A 23548-nucleotide genomic window follows, 5' to 3' on the forward strand; every position below is an offset into this window, starting at 1 on the left:
TGGCTTGACTTGGCGACTTGGTTGGCTGCTAGCTTATCTGATTTTTCGCCTGTGCGAACGCACGCGTACTTAACCATCCGCGCGCTCTTTTTCGTGCACGCATCGCGAAGTACTTTGCACTTCTACAATATGAGTAACATTTACTGATGTAGTCGTGTATTTAAAGAAACTTTTGCGACGCACTGAGCGCCATGGTTGTCAGAAAACTGGGAAAAGTTGTCTGCGGTGTGTCCGGTGGTGTGGACAGCAGTGTAGCTGCCCACCTACTGAAAAAGAGAGGTATGAACGCCTTCTATTTCTTTGCACTTTAACCAGAATTGGCCAGCTTAGTCGGAACAAGATCACTGAACAGCGCAGGGCTTTCCAAAGTAATTTAATGGGCGGTTTTCCGTTCGTGGACATCGAGAGGGCACAAAGCAATCAGTCATTTGCCCGCATGTTGCGGCTATCGCCCGGCGACTTTCAGGCAGACCTTCTCCGGTAACTTTTAACAGACGCGATGAGTGCGGTCGTCGAAGGTCTAAAATGCCACCTCAGTTGCCGGTCACTCTGAACAGCAACCGAAGGATTAATGGTCGGGACTCGTGCGAACACGCGAACAGTGCAGCTACTGTTATCTTTTGTTTGGGCAGTACACGCACTGGTCCCTGTAGCATCATTCAAAGGGGGCCCGGCAGCCTAAGTTCTTGAAATTATGCTTGGAAGAAAGGTGCTACTGACATTATTAGGACGCGTATAGCGGAACCGTTGTATGCTTCGTGAGTGTAAACCTTTGTATACTGTGTGAAATACTGAACACAACCAGTTGCACAAACTTGAGGGATATCGGCCCAGTCTAATGCATTTGTGTAAAAGTAGCCTTTGTTTTTCTTTTTTGCACCGTTGTTATCAATTAGAAAAAACAAATTGTCGGCGCATTTGTCACCTTCAAGGAATAACGTCAACCAATTCGTCTCGCCAGAAGGGCAACTGCTTTTGGCTATTCAGCTTTAAGATAACCGTGATAATCATTAACCCGAAGACAATTTTTCTGCAGTCAGTTGAATGCAATTCATCACATAGGGGGCATACAGCTATGTTAGTTGCTGTGTGCTAGTCGTACCCTTAGGAAGGAATTGATCCTAGACGGCGACTTTTTGCCACCAACAGTAGGAAGCTTGAATAATGCTGCCTCAAACCATCCTTACTAAAAATCATGCGCTGTGTAGTTGTTTAATTATCCAACAAAATTCCACTAATGTTGGGTAGGCTTCTCTGTCGAGTATTTCAGGTAACAGTGCAACTAACTGAGACCAGTGTTCATTTTTTATTGTGTTGCAGGCTACAATGTTACCGGGGTCTTCATGCGTAACTGGGACAGCCGGGATGCTGGAGAGCATTGTGTGCTGGACGCTGAAGAGAGCGACGCGCAGTTCGTGTGCGACCACCTGGGAATACCGATGAAGACGGTGGATTTCGTCAAGCCATATTGGCACAGTGTCTTCACGTGAGTGTTTGCTGACACATCTACTGTGACAGAACCCTGTGGGGCATTCTGATTTAGAGGTGCCATTGCTAGAAAGCTAGTACTTGATACCCGTTGTGGACTGCAAGTTCCTTGTACAGGCTTCCAACTTGATACAGTGGGTCTCCACTGGGCAGTTCTCGTCTCTGTTTTCCAACCATGTTTTGTAATAGAAGCTTTATTTTTTTTCCCCAACTTCTGTAGTTGAGGTAATGGTGAGGTTGAGGTTGAGGTGAAGTTGTGCATGTTGAGGTAATGTGTGTTTCTGGATCATGCTTTCCTTGGTGAATCGGTTATGAAATGGTGAATCGGTTATGGCCGTTGTGGTGCACGAAAGCTTGCGAGGGATTCGAGTCCACCAATTAGAGAGTGTCAATTTGTTTGGGTCTGTATGTGTCTCGCCTAACGGAAACCTTAGCTGTCAGTCAGAGCTTGCATCGTCTTTTCGCCATGTTCCGTCACTGAGTGTGTACCAACTAAACCGACTTTGCTTGACTCAGTCCAGCACATTTGTGTGCTGATGTACCCGCCCGCGTGGTTGTGCAGGTACATTGTGCCTGTGCCCATTGTACTGATCTATCCGCCATGGCGGCACAGTGGCTAAACCAATGTGCTGCTTGGCTTGAGGATGTGGGTTCGCTCCCAGCCGCTTTTCAGATGGTTGTGAAAAACGAGAACGCTATGTGTTGAGATTTTGGCGCATGTCAGAGATCCCCGGTGGTTAAAATTAATCTGGAGGCCCCCACTGTGGGGCACCTCATAGTACAGGTCTAGTTTCAGCGCAATCAACCCCCAGAATTAGAATTTTGTCTCAGTGTGTCTCCCTCTCTCCAGGACCATGCTGGAGGAGTATCAGAGAGGCTGGACGCCCAACCCCGACGTGCTGTGCAACCGAGCTATCAAGTTTGGCGTCTTCCACAAGTACGCCACCGAGAGGCTGGGCGCAGACTTCGTCGCCACGGGACACTACGCTCGCCTCAGGACCCTGCCGGATGGGCGTGAGTAGCCCCTATGTTGTCGGGCTAGTTGGTGTCGCACTTTAAAGGGACAGACAACCTTTTTAACAGCGAAGTTGTTTAGCAAATTACAATTTTTTTGTGTCCGCAGTTAAAGATACCAAGAAATTGCCGAGCGCGCGCAGGTGATTGCGGGCCTCGCGGCGACTGCCCGGGAGTTAACAAAACCAAGAAAATGCCTAGCGCTCATGTGTGCATGACTCGTGGCGACTGCTTAGCGTCCCCGGCGCACGTTTGTCAAGCCAAGCATACCCACTCAGTGAGATTGGCCAAGATTTGTGGCAACACTTGCTCGGCCCGAGAAAAACACGTCATAGTGTATGCCCCAACAAGGTGATGTCCAATGATAATCCCTTCCAAGAAAAGGAAAAAAGCTCACACTTATAGCAACAATGATGGAGTAAAGGTCGTTGCTGCAGTGAAGCAGAAGCGAATCGGCTGCAATCGTGGGCTTCAACCATCGGGACCGTCGTGAAGGTTGCGTACAGTTTCGCTACCTTCAAGCTTTACGTGTTAATGTGAGCTTCCTTCATTTTTTGTGGCATCCATGTCCTCTAGCCTAATAAAAGCCAGTGTTTTTATACAGTGGGGTAACCATGAGGAACTTACAAACTTGTGGAAAGGATTTGAATCTGGTGCTAAACTTCCTTAAGTCTAAAAGTGGGTGCCATGCAGTGTCTAAGTGTGACGCTACCATTCGTATGCAAGGAGCTTCATTTCGATTTCAATTCATGATTTAAAAATTGCATAAAGGAATAGGAAGGAATGTCCTTTATTGTTATTTTCACTGGGGACAAGTTTTCAAACACCTTTGTTCATCTCGCAGTTAAAAGTATGTTGCTGCGTGGCTCACTGCCTTGGATGCCAGCATACTTAAGGGTGGTAGATCTAAGAATACCGCTTTAACACTTTCCAGGGTGCTATCAGGAAAACCGTGTTGGTTCAAGGTGTTTTAGAGGATGCCTTTTTGTTTTGGATAGAGACCGTATCTCTTCAAAAATCGATTGTCTATCAAGTGGGTTGCGATTCTCAATTACGTTAGGTTCCATTGCAGCTTTATTGCCCAATATGATTATGGCATATTGGATCTCTAGAGAAGGCAAGCGTTGCAGGGGGCGGTAGGAAGTTAGATGGGCAGATGAGATCAGAAAGTTTGAGGGGGGATACATTGGTCGCAGTAAGCGCACGACCAGGATAATTGGAGATCTATGGGAGAGGCCTTTCCCCTGCTGTGGGCGTAGACAGGCTGCTGCTGATGGTGATGGCGGGTTTCGAGCAAGAATTTGTCAGTAGGTACATCCCGATGCACTATCGGCGTCTTCATCAAGGCTTGAATGGATTAGTGACCGAAATAGAGTAGTGTGACCATTGTCAGTTTCAAAAAACAGGGTTGGGATTTGTTTACTCAGAAGACATCCACTGGGACTCTCCGGTTGTCAGTCCTGGACTTGCTGCGGACAGTCAGCAGACAGTACACCTATCGGTTGGAGCAGAACAAGACAGAAGTGGAAATGGTGCTTCCTAGGGCGGCCAGTCCCAAGCACTTGGCCGAGGTTAAAGGAGCCATGAAGACAAAATACAAGTTTTTTTTATCCTAAAGGTTTCGTGTTTTATAGCATCCCCAGCGCTTGCGCGGCAGCAAACGATTCTGTGTACACTGAGAAATTAATCAATTCAGGTTAAAATTTTGATTCTCCCGCCAAATCGTGTGCTTTGGTGACGTCTACAATGAAGTGATAACGGCGTGTATACAAACAAACTTCCAGTGCGCCATTCGGCTCTGCAGCCTTGCTTGCCGTCAAACCTCCCAGATGGCGCTAGCATAATCAGCACTCCGCCGTTGCTTTCTTTTTGACAGTATTTACACCTGGCTTGTTTTTGTTTCGATAGAAAGCAATCGCTTCGTGAAACATGGAGTATGCTTGACAAACAGGGTCACGTAAGGCAACGTCGCTTACGTCAATCGGCTCCAAAGCGTCGGACTGCTGTGCAGCTAAAAAAGGCATAGTGCGCCCACTACCAACAGCAGTGCGCGTCGGTACTTCTATGTTTACGTGTATTTTCGTAATTTTTCTTGTTTACCGCACCATTCTTACTGCTGTAAAATGGATATGCATTGCATTTAGGAGCAAATAGCTCGTTCGGCAAGCTTATAAGCTCTGCCTAAATTGCGTTTGCTTTTGCCGGCTTCAGCCAGTCGCACATCTGGGCTCATATGACTTCATTGGTTCTGTTGCGGGAAAAGAGCTAGTGGGTCGCATGGCCGTTCCCTGTTTTCCTTATTATATAGCTTATTTGAATGAAGAGTACATTAAAAGTGGTGTCAGTATGATTCTAACAAGGCAACCTTTCGAATGAACCAAACTTGTGTTTTGTCTTCATGGCTGCTTTAACCAATTAGCATCTGTCATGGGAGAATAAACTGCGCGGCTGCCGTGATGGTCATTTCGCTGCGAAGCCCTGGAATGAATTGTGGCCACTTTCGTTTCGTCTGTCAGGAGCCGCTACCCTCACCTTTGCAGTCACAGCTGGGAAGCTTTGTAGTCCGCGTTGGTTTTCATTGTGACCTTGTCTGGTCGCTCGCTGGCACCAGCTAGAGCCACTAAATAAGCTGCACTTAAGAGTAATGACACTGATACACGCCGGCAACCATTTTGGTGCCTATCGCCAGGGTGGCCAGCTTTATGCGCCCAATTGCGGCCGACCTTGGCGGGCCAATCGGTACAGGTGCCGCCTGGCAACAATGACAACTGCATTTACTTTTTGAGGATTTCGAGACAGTGCGCCGGTGCGTCAAGGTCATGCTCGGTTGCGCTAACACAGCTCATTTAGTGGCTCTAGGTTATGCTAGAGCCACCAAATACCGTATTTCCGTGCGGATAACCCGCCCCTGCATATAATCCGCACCCTCACGTTCAGCCTGCCGGAAAAAAAAAAAAATCCTCGCATATTGCCCGCACATTTGATACAGGAAAGGCTGCACCAAAGCTACTGCTCAAGCAACACATCACATACTGTGTAGGCAGAAAAGCGTATATTTAGCAAGTAGAATACACTGACTGCAAGGCGAAAGTCACAATCCACTCAGTGTATTCCACAGTTCTCAGTGCTCTAGAGAAATTTTTTTGGTGTTGCGCAGATTCGTGGTTTTATAGGTCTTTTGTCGAACTAACAAAATTCAGTTAGAGTGCGCTTGTCCTTGTTTTTCCTTCCTTGTCCTTGTATGTTTTGTGCAACCGCTGCCATGGAAGCCTTAGTCAGTGTTACTGTGGAGGAGCTTCACGGCACGACGTGCACTGTCGTGATGCTGCACTAAAGGAAAAACCCTGCGTATTACCCGCACCCCCACTTTGCTACTGAAATTTTCGCATTTTTGGTGCGGGTTATACGCGCGAAAATACGGTAAGCCAGAGGCACTAAATAAGCTACGCTTTTCTAGTGGCTGTAGGTTATGCTAGGCCACTGTTGTTCTTTTCCAGCGAGTAGCGAAGCAGGCATTTTCCACCTTCCGACTGATTGAAACAGCCCAGTACAGAGGAGCACGGCATTGCAACTCCGCCTGGGAATTAAAAACTCACTCTCAACATGTCATGCAGTGGCACTGCGCCCCGAAAATCACGATTTATCGAAGATCGCGCGCACGCCACAACACAGGGGCACCAAAATGTCAGCACCCATGTTTCTTCCTGGGTAAACAAATGTCACGTGATGCGGTTCGACCAATGGCCGCTGTCGGCGGCATCCAACAATGAGAGAAAAGAGTGCCGATACTCTGAAACCTGATCCAGTGCCTGTAGCGCCAGCCACAGTGGGGCATTTCCCCTCTTATATACTCTTGCTCCGTAATCTTGGGGTAGGGAAGGGGGGTACATGGTAAAATGTGGACTAGCAGCTCGATGAGGCCTGTAAGTTCTTGCGTGGCAGTGACAGTTGTGCTGGGAGTTTCTGCTGCACAAATTAAAGCACTACGAATATAACATGTAAACAGCCTTTTTCTCTTCTGCGAAGCCAAGATGCATAGAACTCGGGTAACCCAAAGGTCACGGCAAAATTTGAGAACGAAGCAATGTGCTGCAAGAGTGAAATTTCAGACTTTGCAACATGTTGCAGTGGCGTATAACAGACTTGATTGATTGATTGTAGGGTTTAACGCGCCGACGCAACACAGCCGATGAGGCGCGCCGTAGTGGAGGGCCCCGGATTAATTTTGACCACCTGGGGATCTTTAACGTGCGCCGAAATCTCGTACACACGGGTGCTTTTGCTTTTCGCCTCCATCAGAAAAGCGGCCGCGGCAGCCGGGAATCGAACCCGCCTCCTCAAGCTCAGCAACACAATGCCTTAGTCACTGAGCCACCGCGGCGGGTCGTATAACAGACTTCTCCACCTTCTGGCATTTCTTACTTTGAAGTGGGAAGCCATTTGTTCCTCATATGCAGCATAGAAAGTCATAAAACTGCCTTCTGCTGCATATAATGTACACGAATGTGGGATTGCTGTTTTCAGAACAAGCTTTACAGCGCTGTTGTTTCTTTCAAAACGGTGTTGCTCTGGTGTTTTACCAATTTCCGCTTGTTTGTATTTTGCAGGGGTGCAGTTGGTGAGGGGTGTTGATGGGGTGAAGGACCAGAGCTTCTTCCTGGCCCAAGTGGAACAGCGGGCGTTGCAGCGAAGCCTGTTTCCTGTGGGGGACCTTGCGAAGGCAACTGTGAAGGAGATTGCGTCGAGCATTGGCCTTGGCAAGATCGCCGCCAAGAAAGAGGTTTGTCCACTCTGGAAGAGGACTTGGATAAAAACTTAAGGGGGGGACAATGCTCTTAAAACAGCTCCTTTTATTTTTTAAGTAAACTCTGTGAAAGCTTGCCAGTCTTGCTGTTTTTCTTTCCACTCGTCTCAGATATGCCATTATTTTTGGAGTCAGCCGGTTAGTTGAAGAGAATTGTAGATAATTAGCCAATTTTGGAGGAACAGTGGACGAAACAGTGTTAGTCATAAAACTGTAATCTTCATAATTTCCTATACTATGAACCCTGGTGAATGCACTATGAGAATCGATTTTTTTCTCGGTTCGTACAGGTCCTTGGAAACGGTGAAAACCCTCGAAACTGAGAATTCAATTTTCAAGGGCCTTAAAAACCTTGAACTTTTTCCTTCTCCTTGAAAACCCTTGCAATATTTTGGAAATAAAGAGGCCTGGATATGTGACCTGCTTTTTATGACTTATCATTGTGGCCCTGCACACTCCTTATCAAAAATATGCTTCTACAGTTTAAGCCAGCTTGGAAGTATCGGCGGGCTGCTTTATGCAAGGGCTCGTACAGAACGAAATCCCCGTATCGGATGAGGAGGAAATTACCATAAGTCCCCTTCCAATGTTAGATACTCCTTTTTGTATTGCCTCGTCCAGCTATTCATTTTGCGTATCTGTTGTGCCCCACCATAGCTATGCCCCACTACATTTCGAAAATGAACGGTGCTGACCCTCCAGAATCACAAAAAAAAGAAATGAGCACAGGTAAGCAAGATTTGGAATGTGAATGGGAGTACACTGTGCATCTAGCCTCTAAGTTTTGTTGTAATATTTTATTTTGACACGGGATGGCAGGCAGTCAGTAGACTCCGCCCCAAGGGGGTGGGGGAGGGGTTGAACACAAACATTTAGGGGAGGAGAATGGCAGGAGGTATAATTTATGATCTTGGCTATCCGAGACTGTGTGTTAAGAACATTAAAAAGTGCAAAATGGCATGTTTTTTGTAAAGCTCTCTCATTATTATTGTGGGGGGCACTAAACTTGACCACTTCCAAAGCATGGAGTCGTTGCAAAAAGATTTTTCTCTGTCATTTTTTTTTAAACCATAAAGAAGCAAATGTCTTGCGTGTGAGCAGAACAGTAGTAGAACAGTTGGTACACGTTCTCCCCTGCACCCTTGAAGTTGCCTTAACAGGGCCTTGCAAGTCCTCGAATATACTTGAATTCTTGCATCTGAATCCTGTACGAACCCTGTTTTTTGATGCACTGCTTGGCAATAATTTTACAGGCTTATATAGAACTTAGGTTGCAGCAGGAGCAAGGAAGCATTTTAAATTCCTATTTCAAACATCAGCATTTAATGAGCTGTAAAATTAGTTGCGGTGGATCAAAAAAACCATTGTCTTGTTAAACTCACCAGGGTTCATAGTATCGGAAAATATAAAGATTACAGTTTTATGGCTCGCGCTGTTTTAGCCTATTGTTCCTTCAAAAATGACTATCTTAATCTACTTGGCAACTAATTGACCAACTGAAAAAATAGTGCCATATTTGAGATCAGTGGGGAAAAAAGCAGCAAGACTGGCAAGTTTCACTGAGTTTACGTAACAGTTAAAGGAAGCTGTTTTAAGAGCAGTGTCACCCCTTAATTCACTCTCGAGGCACTCAGTGCCGTCATCTGTAATATCCGGACACCTCTCATCTGGAGGCACTCAACAAAGCCACTCTGCACATGTCGCGCTCCAGATCAGCCAGACCTTGGTGGTGCTGCCTTCGCCTTTACGTCAGGGTTAATGCGCAGTATCATGTTCAAAAACATTGCAAGAAATTTCAAATACCTCTGCAGCCAACATTTTTTCACCAGTCTGTACCCACTGAGTAATGTCCACTTTCATCGCCAAATCCAAATTCTTCTATTTTTTAAGTGCAGAGCACTTCAGGGGCTCGGCTTGTTGTCATAGTTCGCTCGCTGGACCCAAGTAGAGCCACACTGCGTTCTGTCGTCGGGGCTGTCATCGCGGCGTAACCCAGAGGCTTCGAAAGCCAAGCGGTTTACATAGTCATAAGCGTTTGAGACTTGGGAACCGCTGGCACTTGTCATACATCTCCCCGTTGTTTAATGCAAAGAAAACTGCAGGTACATTTGAGGCAAAATATGCGTAATAAACCGGCAGTGCCGGCGTTCATTTACAGTGGAATCCCAATGATACAATTGTGGGTGATACGAATTTCTGATAAGTTCCGGGGAATTTGCATTGTTTGCAATGGGAAAAATTTTCGCTCTTACAAATGGACCTGCACGGCCGTGTACGAGTTTATGTTCTTTTAAGTAAAGGAATGCAAGAAAGTCTGCTGCTTCCTCGTTTTCTGTCTAACCGAATTGTGGGGCGTGCCCTCTGCCTGTGCAGAGCATGGGCCTGTGTTTCATTGGGAAGCGCGACTTCCGCTCCTTTGTGGAGCAGTACCTGGAGCCCAGGGAAGGCAGCTTCGTCGACATGGACACGGGCAAAGTGGTTGGCACGCACTCTGGTGAGCCCTCTTCACGGGAAAGCTGTAGACATGGCTATGGGTCCGTGTATTTTTCTGCTCCCTTCAACCATAGAGTTTTGTACTAACGTTGTTACGTCCTGATGGACGCAAGAGTAAACTTAAGACCGATGACAGGTGGGCAGAATCTGTTTATTAGGCGAAGCGTCTGATTGAAGAGACCAGGCAGAGTGGGCATTTAGAAGGTGGCTCCCAAAGATGGTGCACAGATCCAGACACACGAGCACAAAAGCTCAAGCTCTAATGCCGTTGCCTTCATGCTGTAAGGCTGATTACGCCATCGCGCATGCCTTGTACGCCCAACAGGGAGATTGTACAAGGTTAACAGCATCTACGAAAGGTGGCACATGCCATGAGAACGCAATTGTCCTGGTATCATCGCAACAATATATACAAGAGGAAACTCTGGTGCCAGTGTCTATGTTAACAAGTGTGCCGTCATGTACCAGGCAGGCACATTCCAATTTTCCTTGGCATGGCTCATGAAAGGCACAGGCTTAAAAGAGACCCGTGGCTGAAAAAAGCAACAAAATTAAGCTAAGTAATTATTTAAAGTGGCTGCATTAAGAGAAGAGTGGAGCCTCAAAAGGTGTTTTTGTCAAGCATTTTTTGGAAGTTTCATGCAAGACTAATGAGATAAAATATTTTTTGTTGGTTTTGGTTTTAGGAGCTAGAAGAAGCCATGTGGCTAGCCAAGAGTAACATTCCTAGTTGCTATGGCAGCACACATGACAGCACACAATTGTGGTGACACATTTTCCTCTGATATGTATTAGTCTAATCCCGCTACAACGAACTCCGCTTCGAAGAAATATTTCCAATTCCCCGTCAGTTAGCCATAGAAGTCAATGCAACAAAGTCCTCGCCACAGCGAACCATTTGTCTGGCTTGCTTTCGCTTCAACGAACTTTTCGCTGATTGGGGCTGACAATAAAATAAGCATAATGCCAGCTGTCTTCAACTTTATATATATTCAGGGCGCTTGGTTTCCCCAAAAATGTGCGCCACGCGCCCACGCTACCACCCGTAACAAAAACAAACTCATAGGTGGACGCCATTGTTTGCTGGTGATTACGATGTGGCTGGCCATCTTTACATGAGGCGCAGGCCCAATTCGACAAGCTGGAGCTACAGCCAATCCGTATCTAGTTGAAATGGCACGAATGTGCTCTGCTGCTGCTGCAGCGCCGTCATGTATGCGTTGTGAGCAGCTGTCATTGCAGATTTTCTTCTACAATTCTTCAAAGTCAAAAGCAAACATAACGTTCTCATGTTTGGTCTTGAACTCGCATCATCCTGTCTTAGTCGTGAGCGCGCGGTCGCGATAAATGCAAGCATGCGGGTGGCTTGCCTGCCACAGTCAGTTGTCAGTGTGCCTAGTGAGAGGATCATGGAGGATAATGTAAAGGCACCTCTCCTGCCTGCCACAAGTGAGACGGGGGTTTCTGATGGCCAAGCAGCTATCTGCAAGTAATCAGCTCAGTAGATATGCCTTGTTGTGCAGTAGTATGTTTTGCCACTGCATTTCTTCGACCCCCCCACCCTTCGTAACGCTCTTTGCGTGCAGGTAAAAAACAGATAACCATTGGTATGTTTGTTATCCAAATAAACACTGCGGAATTGCGCATTAATCCTTTTTCTAAAGATTGCATTAATCTGCCGATGGTGCAAAAATATGTGGGGCTATTTTTCTTATCTGTGGTGTGTTGGGCCAGATTCCGCCTCTACAAATTTTTGCCGCAACAAAATTTTTCACACGTCCCATCAATTTTGTTGTAGCGGGATTTGGCTGTAGTATGAAACTGTGTGCCCTCTCTTTGTCTGCACTCCGGTCGCGTGCATGGATGGTTTTCTCCGACTCACTGAAGCAGCGCTAGTTGTCTACGTTGGTGCTCGATTCCGAGGCTCCATGTGTCTTTGAAGCGCCAGGTGTTCCGTAGCACGAGGCATTTGTGTGTGCATTTGTTTGTCGGTTTGCATGCTTGATTTTTCTTTTTTTTTCGCTTAGGGCTGCCGTTGTTCTGAACTGTCGGCCTTGTCTTTTTCGTGGTTCCAAGCTCTTGCCTGCCTAGTTTTCTTTCCATCCACTATCCAGTGGGTACGTCAAATTGTCACGCGTCTAATTTCGTTCTGGTCCTCATGGCAGGGGTGGTCATCCACACGAATGCATGTATAACAACCACAAATGCAAGAAAGTAAATGCTTGTGCATGCCTTCAGCAGGATGGCTACTGATCTAGAGAATAAATGAGCTTATAGGTGGTATTCGTTGAAAAGTTTAGTTGTCAATTTTTTCACTTGGCAACACTGGAAACGGCCACAGACATAGCCGATGCGCCATGGACATGGCGCGGCTTCGGCCACTGCGCCCGCACGCCGACGAAAAAAAAAAACTGGTGTGCGTCGTCTGCTCCGTTTCAACCCGATTCTCAACGGTGGTGCCAACAGGGATGTAATTAATCGCGCTCACATTGGACTCAAGGAATACTTTGCATTCACTGAGGTAGAGTTTGGTAACGTGCACAGGGTGTCTAGCGACCGGGAAAACCGGGAAAAGTCGGGGAATTTTTAGCCACCGGGAAAAGTCAGGAAATTGTCAGGGAATTTTTGAATCAAGTAGTACCAATCAGGGAAAACCACTTTGGGGCCAGCCCACACAGTTTTAGAATAGGGGAAACCAGGGTTGGAGGCCCCCAAGAAGTTACCGAACACAACACGTTCGCGCGCGACGAAAGCGTGAACCGCATGAAACGCTTTTTGGTTTTTCTGCAAGGGAAAACGCGGCGCGTACGCCCGAGGCGCGCTGACCGCACAAGGCACGCACGAAGTTGCTTGTGAGGTAAAAGAGCTTATAATGAGGGAGAAAACGGTACAATAAAACATCATCCGCGCCGCTACTGAAAGGGCCCATGCAATACCTGCCGGCGTGGTAAGCCTTAACATCTCTGGCGGAGCCAGCCGGCTGCCTCGAGAGCTTCGAAACTGCCGCCATGAGGCGCGCGGCTCCCCATTGGCGCAAGTCGTCAGGCTCCTCCCACTGCCGCGCACGACGCGCGTCATTTTCTGAGCAAGGCAGAAGCTGCCGCGCGCGCGAATCGTCGACGCGGGCGTCAAAAAATCGCACGCGCAACGCACCATGTGGTTCACGTTGCATGTCAGGCCAGGACAATCAAGAAAAAAAGCAAAAGGTGCTTGCTGAAGCGCAACTTCAAGCTTCTATCCCGCAAGATGAAAAACTATCTGAAGCCGTAACTGAAGGCAAGCAAACCTCAAACAACAAACTGAAATTAATCAAAGTGGATTTTGAGAATTAGGGCACTTGCAACAAATGTGTTTTTTCGTATGATAGAATGTGTTTTCTCTATGCTTTTTATATGCTTCACGGACCGTTTCCACAAAATGGCGCGTGTTGTATTGGTCCGGGAATTTCAACTAAAATGGTCATGGAAAACCTGGAAAAGTCAGGGAAATTGAATTGGGCAATTTGCTAGACACCCTGCGTGCAACACAGTCATGTGCTTAGCATGGACAAGTACCGCCATCCGGCGGAGCCTGACGTAACGAGTGACGGCGCACTCACACGGTTGCCTGATTGCGCGCCCCGCCAGTGAATACAAGCAGTGCCTTTGTTCAAAGTTCCGTGTGACCCCAACTTTGCTGGTCATCCACCTTCACTGCGTGGAATGGCTCACGATCCCCCCCCCCCCCCCCCCTCTCTCTCTCTCTCTCTCTCTCTCTCTCTCTCTCTCTCTCTCTCTCTCTCTCTCTCTCGTTTGCAACCTAAAAGACTTCCAGCCTTTTGGGCTAGCCTGCATGTTTACACTTGCATGTTGGCATGCGAAAACTTTTGGCAGACATTGGAAAAATGTGTTCAAAGCAATCGTCAGCTATTGTTGCTATTGCTGATCAACTGCTGGGGGCCTACTACAGGTTGGTCTCAGTTGCTCCTTTGGGTCCTGCTATTTACGGCTGTGTGCCCAGCTCGCTCTCGGGTGTCTCACTACCTTTGATTGCCTCCTGAGGCATTCAACTATTGTTTGTCACATGCAGCAGTGCTCCGTTGTTGATTTGCAGTTGATTTGACATGGTGCTGCAGTAACCTCACAGACTTCCTTTTCTTGGTAGGGTAAAATGTGCTAAAAGGATGGGACAAACAAAAAGAAGATGCCTCACAGCATGCACTAACAAAGTTTATTTTAACACGAAAGTGCTTTATTTTCAAATACACAAAGATTTCACGGACGACATATCCTTCACGGAAGTGACGCCAGTACAATGAAGCAAGCGGCCTGTAAAGGCTGCACCCCTGCACACAGGGTCTTCTTGCGGGGAAGCAACCTTTAGTACTAAAGAGTACGTTATACTTGGGGTTGTTCGTTTTCAGGTTTTATATTTTAACACGAAAGTGTTTTATGCCGCGGTACCCCAAGATTTCACTGCCGTCAAATCCGTCACGGAAATTCCCGGCCGTGGCGGCCGCTTTTCTGATGGAGGCGAAAAGCAAAAACGCCCGTGTGTACGAGATTTCGGTGCACGTTAAAGATCCCCAGGTGGTCAAAATTAATCCGGAGCCCTCCACTACGGCGCGCCTCATCGCCTGCATTGCGTCGGCGCGTTAAACCGTACAATCAATCAATCAATCGTCACGGAAATGATGCCTGTACACCTTTGCCGAAGCAACCCGCCAGCGGGAGGTTGCTCGCCAAGCACACCCACAAGACAGCCGCCGACCCGCCAATCATGCTCAGCTGCAGATTTCGCTGCACATTTCACTTTCATGTTTTACCGATTCCTAGGACAGAGAAATCAACCACAGTTTTTTTTACCCAAATTTATGCTCATGTCCTTTCAACATGGCAAGACGCAGGAAAAACACGTTCACCGTAGCACACAAGCCAGTCAGTCCCCAGTTTGTTGGTGTGTTAAAGTGTGAGTGAACAGTGCAAACTAACAAAAATGCATAGCAGGAGATGCACATTAATCCTACTCTGTGTCCTGTTAGTTCATACTGTTCTATCACGTTTTAACACGCGCCAACCAGCCCACCGGCTCCCTATTCCATTGTTGGTGTGCTCTGTGTGGTGTCTTCTTTCTGCATGTTTAGTAACTGGGAAGTCCTGCACGTTTTCATTGAGCTGAAGGTGACTGTATTGATGTTCAACTGCATCTGCCGTGTGACGCACTTCTGTGTTCTGTCCCCCAGGTGTCCACTCCTGGACAGTGGGACAGCGCTGTCACATTGGGGGCGTCCCGTCAGCTTATTACGTCGTGCGCCTCTGCCCTCGCACCCAGCAAATTACTGTGGTGAGCACAGGTCCGCCTTACTAACACTTGGTGTTGCACCGCACGTTGCCAGTTGGTTTCTTTTCTCTGCCTGCTCAGAGCAGTTCCGTGCAGCTCCAAGCAGCCTGTATTTTATTTGCCCATAGAACATCTATGGCGGGAGCAGCTCTGGGCTGCTTGGAGCTAGTGGCTCACAACTGCCCTGAGCAGGCAAAGGAAAGTAACGTAGTGTCGGAGACGTCTGGGCATGAAAATCGGCTATGCGTGCTGATTGCATAACAAAGAGGAGGACACATTTTCGGGCACGACATTTCGGCGCACGTTAAAGATCCCCAGGTGGTCAAAATTAATCTGGACCCCTCCACTACGGCGCGCCTCATCGCCTGCGTTGCGTCGGCACGTTAAACCCTACAATAGATCAAATCAATCTAACACGCTCTAGTCGTGTAGTCTACGGTGTAAGCTCATCAACTCTTGCAACCCTGAGAAAGGCAAAGACAAAGCTATGTTGACCTCTGCACGCACTGAAGCCGCTATTCAATAGAAAAAAATGAATTCCGCCATAAGTTTCTCTTTTGTTACGGCGGAAAAACGGCCGATTTTGAGTGCTTCCACAAAGCTATTTTTTTCTCTTGAGCTAGTGGACTCATTTAGCATTGCTATGCATGTAATTGTAGCTTATAGATTGCTCTCGCAAACATGTACCAGCAGTTTTGTGAAAGGTACAATTACTTACAGTTTATTAGTCAAATATCCAGAAAAAAACGCACAAAAAAGTATACACGCAACATATATAGGCGATTGTAATGAGCCTAAAAATTATTCTAGGAATTTTAAGATATACAAATTGTTCCTACATTTCTTGGCTATGATTCAATATATATATCAATGCTGTACACCAAGTTTTGTATTTTTGTGGGCCCGTCAAACTAGCGGGACTGACGGCTGTGCCACTCCTTGAAGCCACTCGAGTGTAAGTCGGTCATGCATCCAAGCACACATTTTTGTGTTCTGACACAAAATACTTTTCACTTGAGTGGTAAAAAAAATTCCCCCGCATTTCCCCGAGGGGGAGAATGTGAAAGTGCGAATGCACGGTTGTCGGCCCGCTTGCGGCGCTTGCGCTCGGCCCCCGCAGCCCACCGCCTCGCCGCCTTCTCTTCCATCTCTTCCATCGGGTTTGTAGTATCACGTGTACACCACGCAGTTATCAAGCCGCTATAACGCCGCTGAGTCGCCAACGCACGCCGCTGACGACGTAGTTTGAATGCGTTAAAGATATAAGGCGCGTCACTAACACTGATATCACCGTCGCGTCCGTAGCTTGGTCGGTAGAGCGTCGCGCTGCGGCCGCAAAGTCCTCGGATCGAAACCTGGCGCCGGATGCTGTTTCTTTTTTAAATATAGAGGAGCACTGCGGATGCCGCCGCCGCCGCCGGCGGTGGATGGTTTGGGGTCGCTTATAAAGTGCATTCGCACTTAAAACTAGAAACAAAAAATCCAGCGCTCTTGAGCAGTGTCGCGCATTGCTCCGTAGCGGTAATCTGACACGAGTGCCAGGCTATCATGAAGGTAATAACGCGATATGACGCAGTGCATTTGGCAAAATATCCGTACCGTACGTTGTCCACACCCTACACATCAATGTAAAGCCGTAGTCGTCAGATAGGAAGCCTGTTTTGTTTATAAATACAGTGGGACGCCATTTTCACACAACTCGCCACTACCGTGGGTTTAAATTTCACTCTCTGCACGCGAAATATCAACAAAATATAATAAAATTGAAAAATCAGTTGTCAATAAATATGCCAGATGGCGTTAGTTGTCCGACAGGCGTCGTTTTTAGCTTTCGCGGGACGTTTGAAATCATCGGAACTCCGTGTCCGATGGACACCATTTTCACACAAGCCACTATCGGGGGTTCCAATTTCACTCTTGGCGTGGTATCTGCACGTGAAATATCAAAAAAACATAATAAAATCGAAAAGTGAGTTGTCAATAAATACGCCAGATGGCGTTAGTTGTCCACCAGGCGCCGTTTTTAGCTTTCGCAGGACGTTTGAAATCATCGGACACCGACGTCCGATGGCCTATGGCGCCGTAGTGAAAGAGTTAAACACTGCCATTTACCGCACACAAAGGCCTGTGAGCGTGCGGTTTGACCTTTCAATGGTGATGGCGTGGCGCCGTGGTTCGGAGTAGGCTATAGTTCACGGTAGAATGCCTGATATAGTAGATAGATAAATCGTAATTAGCAACGGGCTGGCACAGCGACCGGTAGGGAAATTAGGAATGCACCATAATGCTGTGAAATGGCATTATACCTGTTCAAAATGGCATTTCTGGCTGCTCCAAACCTGCACCAAAAAGCCTTCCTGGCTGCTCCAAGCCTGCTACAAAAGGCACTTTTGTATACTCCCAGGACTGCTCCCAAACCCATGTACCCTGTTCTACCTTTGACAAGCATGAAAATATGAAGCAAAATACTGCAATTCATTTTTAATCTGAGTCAGATTGAATCGTGAATCAGTTCGAACACACGGCAGTGAAGTTTATTAATAGTGCTTGCTATACAGTAAAGCCACGTTGTAACGAAATGGGATATAACGAACTAATGGATATAACAAAGCCAATGAGGTCCCTTTTGAAATTCCCATGTATGTCCATGAATTTAGGACCTCGTTTTAACGAAGCTGAAATTTTCTCACAATGGATATAATAAACCTCTTTTTTTACACAATGAGCATTTGTGGACCATTTTGGTGCCCGTCAGGTCAATGTCTTTTTTTTTTTTCGCTTGTTTTTCTTGTTCTCGCGGGATGCTGTGAGTTTTGGTGGTCAGTTTTTAAATTGTTGGTAGAGATGAACATCGGCTATAACAAAGTAACGGTTATAACAAAGCAATTGCGATTCCCCCCTTCAACTTCATTGTAACCAGGTTTTACTGTACTATATACCTGGACAAGGCCCCTATTTGACATTTACAATCTGAAATTGTGGATTTCTTATGTTTTGGTTCTCACGAGTGCATCGACATTTTATCTGTCCGTGATTTCACTTTTAACCGACAGTGCTCATTTAATTTGCAGCGAGCTTTGCCTGTTGTCTTTATTTTGGCTTGTTTTTTTGTTCCACCTGCATCATCACTATTTTTCTTGAGAGGAGTACTGACACGAAATTTGGTAGTGTGATAATTAGGTTGATTGATTGATTGTAGGGTTTAACACGCTGACGCAACACAGGCGATGAGGCGTGCCGTAGTGGAGGGCTCCGGATTAATTTAGACCACCTGGGGATCTTTAACGTGCGCCGAAATCCCGTACATGCAGGCGTTTTTGCTTTTTGTCTCCGTCAGAAAAGTGGCCGCTGCGGCCGGGAATCCGCCTCTTTCATTGCGGTGTGCTGCCACCTAGCGTGCCTAGCGGAAGTTGAAGCTGTAGGGTTTGCCGGCGTTTCCTCCGGCTGCATTCTCGTTGTATGCACGGCAATCCCACATTACGGCGAGGAGCAGCCGAAGTTTTTCTTCTGTGTTGGTGTTATAACGCCTTAAGATGACAGCCCCTGGTCATCACATAATACCAGGCGGCTTCTTATCACTGAATGAGGGCTGGCAGAGAAATCTCGGACAGATCCGTGTGCCGTCCGAGTAGCAGAGCGAGCAGTACTTGGAGTCGTCTGGCATGAAGTGCGATCGCCAGCTCAACAAAGGCCGGTAGTTCGCAAAATGCCTTTAAGCGCTGGACACATGTACGATTGGTACACGCGATTCGCATGCGACTGATCGTTACGACTGTCGCCACGACTAGTCGTACGCGTGAATTTGAGACTGCCCGATGCGCGCATGAAATGCGTCGTCGGCGTCGCTCCGCCCATTGTTTTTGCTCCATGGTCAACTACGATGATCGCTTAGCTGAATTTGTAGATTCTGCGCGTTTGTTCGCAAGAAATGGATAAAGCAAGCAATCGTGAAGCGTTTTCCGCCTTCGGAAACAGTCCGCGCACACGCCGGCCGCGCCGGCCAGCTCGGCACACTCAGCGGCTCGAACCGGCGCAGACCACGGTAGCAACCGCGCTTGTCGCTGCTCTTCTGAATCAATCTGATCGCTAAAAAGTTCCACATGCGAGAAAGTAGGTGTTAGTGTGGTGAAAAATTGTGCTAGGGATTGTTGTCAGGGCTTATTTTAAAAGCGGCGATCAGATATATCTGCCGCGATGGAAGCCTACGCTGACCGGTCGCCGCGGCGCGCGGTGCGCCGAGCGGCCGAGAGATGGCGATACCTGCGCGGAAGCATCGAAACAGGCTACGCAGATGTCTTGGTCACCGATCGCTCAAACGGCAGCCATAACTTAAATACCGTTCCACATGCGAGAAAGGGGGTGATAGTGTAGTGAAAAGTTGTGTTGCGGATTGTCATTCGCAGTGCACAGATAGCAGCGATCAAATATCCGCCAGGATGCTAAGCCTAAACTTCCCATCACCCGAGCCGACGCGAGCGACGCAAGCCGCCGTAGCCGATCGCGTGCGGCCGACGGGAAGCGATAGAAGCCGACACCGTTCCCTTTTCGGCACTCCGAGTTACAGCGGAACGCAGCACAAGTTGTGGACATTGTTCCGCGCATAACGAGCACACGCAAAAAATCAAACGATGTAAATACAACCACGACCCCTTCCCGCTTGTGCGGTAGCTGTGGGGAATGTCGTCTGCTGCCCCTACTGGACTGCTTAGGGACTTGGCCGCTAGGGGATTGCGCATGCGCAGTGGGGTTGTGAAAGAGGCGGATTGAACCCGCGACCTCGTGCTCAGTAGCACAACGCCTTAGCCACTGAGCCACTGCGGCGGGTATGTGATAATTAGGTAAATGGCTTGCCGTATGCAGCGATATCTCTTATGAAGTATTACGTTTAACTGTTTCTAGCAATGTACTTTTTAAAATTATTCCTAAAATCGGTGCACCCCTAGAAAGCCGAGTCTAAAGCCCTTTCGACAAAAGTTGTGCGGTTAGGCCTGACCACTTGCACCAATAGGGAGGTGCATGCCCATGGCGATAGAAGTGTTCAGAGGAGCCAGGTCTTGCTGCCTGGAGAGGTTTTGGCTTACCTATCACGTAAATACAGTTAAACTTCAATATAACAAACTCAGTGGAACTCGCGAATCATTTCGTTACATCACTAACTTTGTAAAATCGAGACGCGTAAGGCTACGAGAAACTGCCAGAAAAACTGAATTTCTTCAGTTATTCAGCATGTTTGTAAAATTAGGATTTCGTAAAATGGATGTTCACCTGTACTTGATTGCCACTTTTGAAGGGGGTGAATATTTGAAGGGGTGCGAAAGGGTGGAGTGGCCTGCCACATGTTTTTCTTCTGTTGCCAGGTTGCGGGTCAACATCACCCAGCCCTGTACTGGCGCACGCTGTACACGGATGCTCCACACTGGGTCTGCCAGGGCCCACCTTTTTGGGCATCGGCTGTGCCCGACAAACTACTTGCCGTGAGGTGCCTGTTTAAGACGCAGCACCGGAACGGCTTGGCGTGGTGCACCGTCGAGTGCTCGGATGCCTCGACAGCAGGACCGGAGCAACTGCGCGGCGGTCTGACGGTCACTTTGGACGAGTACCACAGGGCTATCGCAATCGGGCAGGTAAAAAGTCATGCGGGCATGTTTATTTTTGGCCCTGAGTACGCGCGATGTTGCATTTTTCGGTCAACAAATTGCAGGCATTCATGAAAATCGCACATACTCTCGTTTTACTGTGTGATGTCAAAAAAGGGTGGCCATGTTTGCACTTGCAAAATGCTGCTTGAGGTTAGTAATGCGAGTCATACAGGCATTGTTCGCTGGAGGAGCATGGAAGTTCGAAATTTTGGGGTTCAGTCAAGAGACTTAATATAATGACTTTAGAAGATAGGTACTACCATAAAGTTCTGAGTGAACGCCCACCCCCCCTTGTGGGGGGAAATATTCAGCTTACTAAATTTACTAAAAGACCCCAGAGATCACCCACCCCCTAAAATCGATGGCTTTAGCGCCGGTGAGTGAACAAAATAAACGCGAATCGTCCATTCATGTGTTTAAGCGGTCACTTATTTGTCTTTTCCACACTTGACCCAAAAGTTTGCTCATCTCGTATGTTCTTGATATCTCCGCAGTTTTGGTTGGAGGTGCGGCCACTTTTTTCTACTTTTTCGCATTTTTCCGCTTGATATCTCTGTGCTCTGGGCGGGCGTTCTTTCAGAACTTTACGGTAAATGTTTTGTCCGACGTCCTGGAATGGCCAGTGGCCAGTTCAATATAGAAGCAAATACTCAGGTCATCCTTGTTACAAAACCATTAACGAAGGTCATCTATTGCTAAGCAAAAGAAGGCAGCTAATAGCTTCAACTCTTGTGTGACCTTGATCTCTAATCTCTAAAGGTAATATATTCAGTGCCATGAATGGTAGAGGATTGTGCGATTTACTGTCACATTGTTTTGCTGTTACTCAAACTGAAGTTGACGTTAACCATGTTCAGTGAAAGCTCATTAATTCAAATATCTGTCATTGAAATTTGTGGAGCATCTGAACTGCGTGATTTGGTGTGGCCAAGCTTTATAGAGTAAATGTATAAAAAAGCCCAGTAATTTGAATTCGATTAGGTTCCACCTGGGATAATTCGAACTACCCAATGCCATGCCGGCGGCTTGGTGCTTGACGCGTGACCTACACACGTTGCTGCATTGCTTCCAGAACGGAGATAAGAGCTGAGAAAGAATAGTAACATTACCCTAAAACCTCCATTAGAAAGACGTCTTGGAAGTCTTCTTTGCAGACTACATCGATGTGGGTGGGATTGCAGTGGTGTGTTAGAAAATGAGGACATCACTTATCAGGTCAGAAGCGAAGAACGTGACGGTGCCAGCGATGATGACGAGGAGGTGACGAAACGTGAGGGCTTCCGTCTGCTCGAAACTCGTGACCAGATTGAATGACGCCAGTCTCTTGTTCAGTTTTGAAAAATGACAAGGAGTCCTTCCGCTACATTTGTTTGTTAGAGCAAAAAGTGCTGCTGGCCGTCACCTTCAAGGACACAAGGCAGGCTGCAGTTCTGCACTTTTTCGAGCATGAAGTTGTTGACATGCCCTATTTTTTTCTTCAATATTGAAGTGTACTGTTGTTATTCTTCCCTTTTATTGGTTCAAAGTTTTATTAATAAATTTGAACTGAGATGATTTCCCCTTGCGGTTTGAATGAATGAACTTTTGCTATATCTAGTATTACGCAGCTTAGCTACACTTGTATAGCATTGCATGTGACAAAAAGGGCCCTAATGTGATGAGGACCGTACGTCTTTAGAAACAGGGGCAGACTTGTGCTCTTGCAAGCTCTTCGTTCACCGCTGATTAAGTTGAAAGCCCTATGTGTTTCATGCGGAGGTGCCCTTTAGCGCCCTTGGAAAAGTTGGGCCGAAAGTCGACCAAAAACGTGAGGATGCTAAACGTACTAAAAGCAAAGAAAAAAAACCACGTGACCACAAGAGGCCTGGCAGTGTGGAGGAAGTGTGCGGGTAGTGTATAGGGAGTCATTAATCGGTGGTGGGTCCCAGGCCCCTGCTCCCAGCTGATGGAAGGCCCGTGGGCATCCTCCTCTTGAAGGAAGACTGCTGGAACAAGAGTGTTGCCAGTGTTTTCCTGTTAGGGCACACTGCAGATACCCGTTTTAACCTCAGTCACCAGAAAGAGGCCTGGCGGTGCATTCGGTGATCGCTATGGACACCTGGTAGTTTTCAAACCCTTCCGTAGCTTCACTGCACGTCGCTTCTTCAACAGTGAACGCTTTTATTGAGCGGCGTCCTTCTCTCACCCTGCAGTTTGTGGTGCTGTACAGCGAGGACGGCGAGTGCTACGGCAGTGCCAAGATCTTGGGCCTCGGACCGAGCCTACATGAGGAGCAGGAAGGCAGGCAACACCAGGCCCACTCTCATCGCAGCAGCGGGGAGAGCTGACGCACGCAGCGTTGGCCAGGCCGCTAGTCACTTCGGCAGCAAAGTGAGGTCACCGACACGTCCCAAGTCGCCAAGGTGGGCTCAATGCGAGGGGGTTTAGTTCGTGTCTCCACAAGCACTGCAAGGAGGACTTGCTGAACGGTCCAAGCAGCTTTGGCAAGCTGAGTGGTGATGAGGGCTTGTGGGGTGTTCGATGTGGAGCTTCTTCTGGTTTAGCGTTCAGTTTGCGTTGGGTGCCTATTCAGCTTGTAGAAATTGCCTGTGCAGACTGCCGCGGTAGGAAACGCTTGGAGAAACACCTCTTTGTGACGTGTTGGTGAGGCCCTGCTGTTGCTTTGTCAATTCAGCCGTAGTATTTGGTTGTGTGTATATGTATGCGCATAGTTTGTGGAACAGGAAACTTGGTTCGTTATGAGCTATACTCAGAATCAAGTTGTCGCGTTGTAGCGCCACCGCATCGGCTT

At 47.6% G+C, this 23548-nt stretch overlaps 1 protein-coding gene across 1 annotated transcript; it reads left to right on the forward strand.

Annotated features, from left to right (window-relative positions):
• Positions 1-33: 33 nt before the first annotated feature.
• LOC144157763 (mitochondrial tRNA-specific 2-thiouridylase 1) lies at positions 34-23164 on the forward strand. The gene is made up of 8 exons (XM_077688529.1): positions 34-279; positions 1321-1486; positions 2339-2502; positions 7110-7282; positions 9680-9800; positions 15021-15121; positions 20476-20742; positions 22950-23164. The coding sequence occupies exons 1-8, from the start codon at positions 192-194 to the stop codon at positions 23082-23084; spliced, it is 1215 nt and encodes a 404-aa protein (XP_077544655.1). The 5' UTR covers positions 34-191; the 3' UTR covers positions 23085-23164.
• Positions 23165-23548: the final 384 nt, after the last annotated feature.

The sequence above is a fragment of the Haemaphysalis longicornis genome, unplaced genomic scaffold, assembly GCF_048455015.1.
Source record: "Haemaphysalis longicornis isolate Haplotype H1 unplaced genomic scaffold, Haemaphysalis longicornis Haplotype H1 scaffold_10, whole genome shotgun sequence".
In the NCBI taxonomy this organism is placed as follows: domain Eukaryota; kingdom Metazoa; phylum Arthropoda; class Arachnida; order Ixodida; family Ixodidae; genus Haemaphysalis; species Haemaphysalis longicornis.

Coding starts and splice junctions, on each gene's coding strand:
- LOC144157763 (XM_077688529.1), top strand. CDS start 192: ATGGTTGTCAGAAAACTGGGAAAAGTTGTCTGCGGTGTGTCCGGTGGT. Junction 280..1,320: donor CCACCTACTGAAAAAGAGAG/GTATGAACGCCT, acceptor ATTGTGTTGCAG/GCTACAATGTTACCGGGGTC. Junction 2,503..7,109: donor CAGGACCCTGCCGGATGGGC/GTGAGTAGCCCC, acceptor TGTATTTTGCAG/GGGTGCAGTTGGTGAGGGGT.